General features: G+C 41.9%; 1 protein-coding gene across 1 annotated transcript; it reads left to right on the top strand.

Annotated features, from left to right (window-relative positions):
• The first annotated feature begins 703 nt into the window (after nt 1-703).
• On the top strand, nt 704-1,672 carry LOC120942813 (taste receptor type 2 member 41-like). Its single transcript, XM_040355738.1, has one exon. The coding sequence runs from the start codon at nt 704-706 to the stop codon at nt 1,610-1,612; it is 909 nt and encodes a 302-aa protein (XP_040211672.1). The 3' UTR covers nt 1,613-1,672.
• Nucleotides 1,673-1,889: the final 217 nt, after the last annotated feature.

Genomic DNA, 1,889 nt, shown 5'->3' with positions numbered 1-1,889 from the left:
ACTTTTTCGGCATATGGATAATTAGGACTTATCTATAAATTCTTCCATACCTCTCCAGTCTTCTCCTATCACCCTGAAAGATGCCTGAAGATTGACAGAGGTCACTTTTTCGGCATATGGATAATTAGGACTTATCTATAAATTCTTCCATACCTCTCCAGTCTTGTCCTATCTACTTGAAAGATTCCTGAAGATTGGAATACGTCACTTTTTCGGCATATGGATAATTAGGACTTATCTATAAATTCTTCCATACCTCTCCAGTCGTTTTGTTTCTCCCTGAAAGATTCCTGAAGATTGGAAGAGGTCACTTTTTCGGCATATGGATAATAAAGACTTATCTATAAATTCTTCCATACCTCTCCAGTCTTGTCCTATCTCCCTGAAAGATTCCTGAAGATTGGAAGGGGTCACTTTTTCGGCATATGGATAATTAGGACTTATCTATAAATTCTTCCATACCTCTCCAGTCTTGTCCTATCTCCCTGAAAGATACCTGAGGATTGGAAGAGGTCACTTTCTCGGCATATGGATAATTAGGACTTATCTATAAATTCTTCCATACCTCTCCAGTCATTTTGTTTCTCCCTGAAAGAAGCCTGAAGATTGGAAGACGTCACTTTTTCAGCATATGGATAATTAGGACTTTTCAATATCAGAAAGTTGTTGTGGGTGGAAGGATTGTTCACCTTCTTTGCCTGAAATGGGTTCAATATTTATTGGTTTGCAACCCAATGACTATTTTGCCATCCTTATGGCCGTGGTTGTTATAGGCATTTTGACCAATGCCTTCATTGTACTAGTCAACCTCAGAGACTGGCTGAAAGGCCAAAGCCTGAACTCCAGCGATAAGCTGGTGGTTTCTCTCGCCCTTTCAAACACATGCTTTTCTATTGCAAATGCTGCCATCACCACATGCGCTTTCTTTTTTGTGGAACTCGTGCTTGTGGACTACATTTATTATATCTTGTACGGTTTGGTGTCCTACGCCCTCTTCTCAAGTTCCTGGCTTTCCTCCTGGCTGTGTTTGTTCTTTTTTTTGAAAATTATTACCTTCCAAGGTGGCTGCTTTGGGTGGATGAAGAACAAGGTTGAACTTCTGGTCCCTTGGCTGATATTCTTGTCTCAAGTTATGTCCTTCGTCAGCGTTCTTCCTTTTTTCTGGACGACGACAAAGGTGTTTGCAGGAAATTTCACATCTTCGGAGCTTATCGTTATCGGATATCAAACCAACAGTTTTTACAATTACATTTCATTGGTGGTAAACTGCTTTGTGCCGTTTCTGATTGTCACGGCCACCACCGGTCGCATTATTGCTTCGCTCTCTTTGCATGCCCATCACATGAAGCAAAACATGGAGGATTCTTCTGGGCCGAGCCTTAAAGTCCATCAAGTGGCTGCTAGAACCATGTCATTGCTTCTTGTGATTTATCTCATTTTCTATGTGGTAGAGCTTAGCCTTGGGTTCCTTTCACAGGCCAGTCAATTCTACTGGATGTGCTTTATGCTCATTTTACTCTTTCCCACCCTACAGTCCCTCGTACTTATCACAGGGAACTCCAAGTTGAGGCAGGTGTGTTCAGACTTGATGAGCTGTAAAAGGAAACACTAGCAAGGCCGCTCAAACCAATATCTATAAATCTTTGATTAACAAGTTATAGTATGCAAGTATGGGAAAATTATTCAAATCAAATACTTATTTTTCCACCTCTCATTATTTTTATACCGCAGAGGTGATCCTTCTCCACTACGGATCCCCCCCAGATCCTTCTCCACTACGAATCCCCCAGATTCTTCTCCACTACGGATCCCCCCAGATCCTTTGTCCACTACAGATCCCCCCAGATCCTTCTCTACTACGGATCCCCCAGATCCTTCTCCACTACGGA

The sequence above is a fragment of the Rana temporaria genome, chromosome 6 (genome assembly GCF_905171775.1).
Source record: "Rana temporaria chromosome 6, aRanTem1.1, whole genome shotgun sequence".
In the NCBI taxonomy this organism is placed as follows: domain Eukaryota; kingdom Metazoa; phylum Chordata; class Amphibia; order Anura; family Ranidae; genus Rana; species Rana temporaria.
Note: the sequence above shows the minus strand (reverse complement) of the source record. Positions and strands in the feature narration are given on the sequence as shown.

What these genes read in the sequence shown, in the direction of transcription:
- LOC120942813 (XM_040355738.1), top strand. Translation starts at nt 704, where the DNA reads ATGGGTTCAATATTTATTGGTTTGCAACCCAATGACTATTTTGCCATC.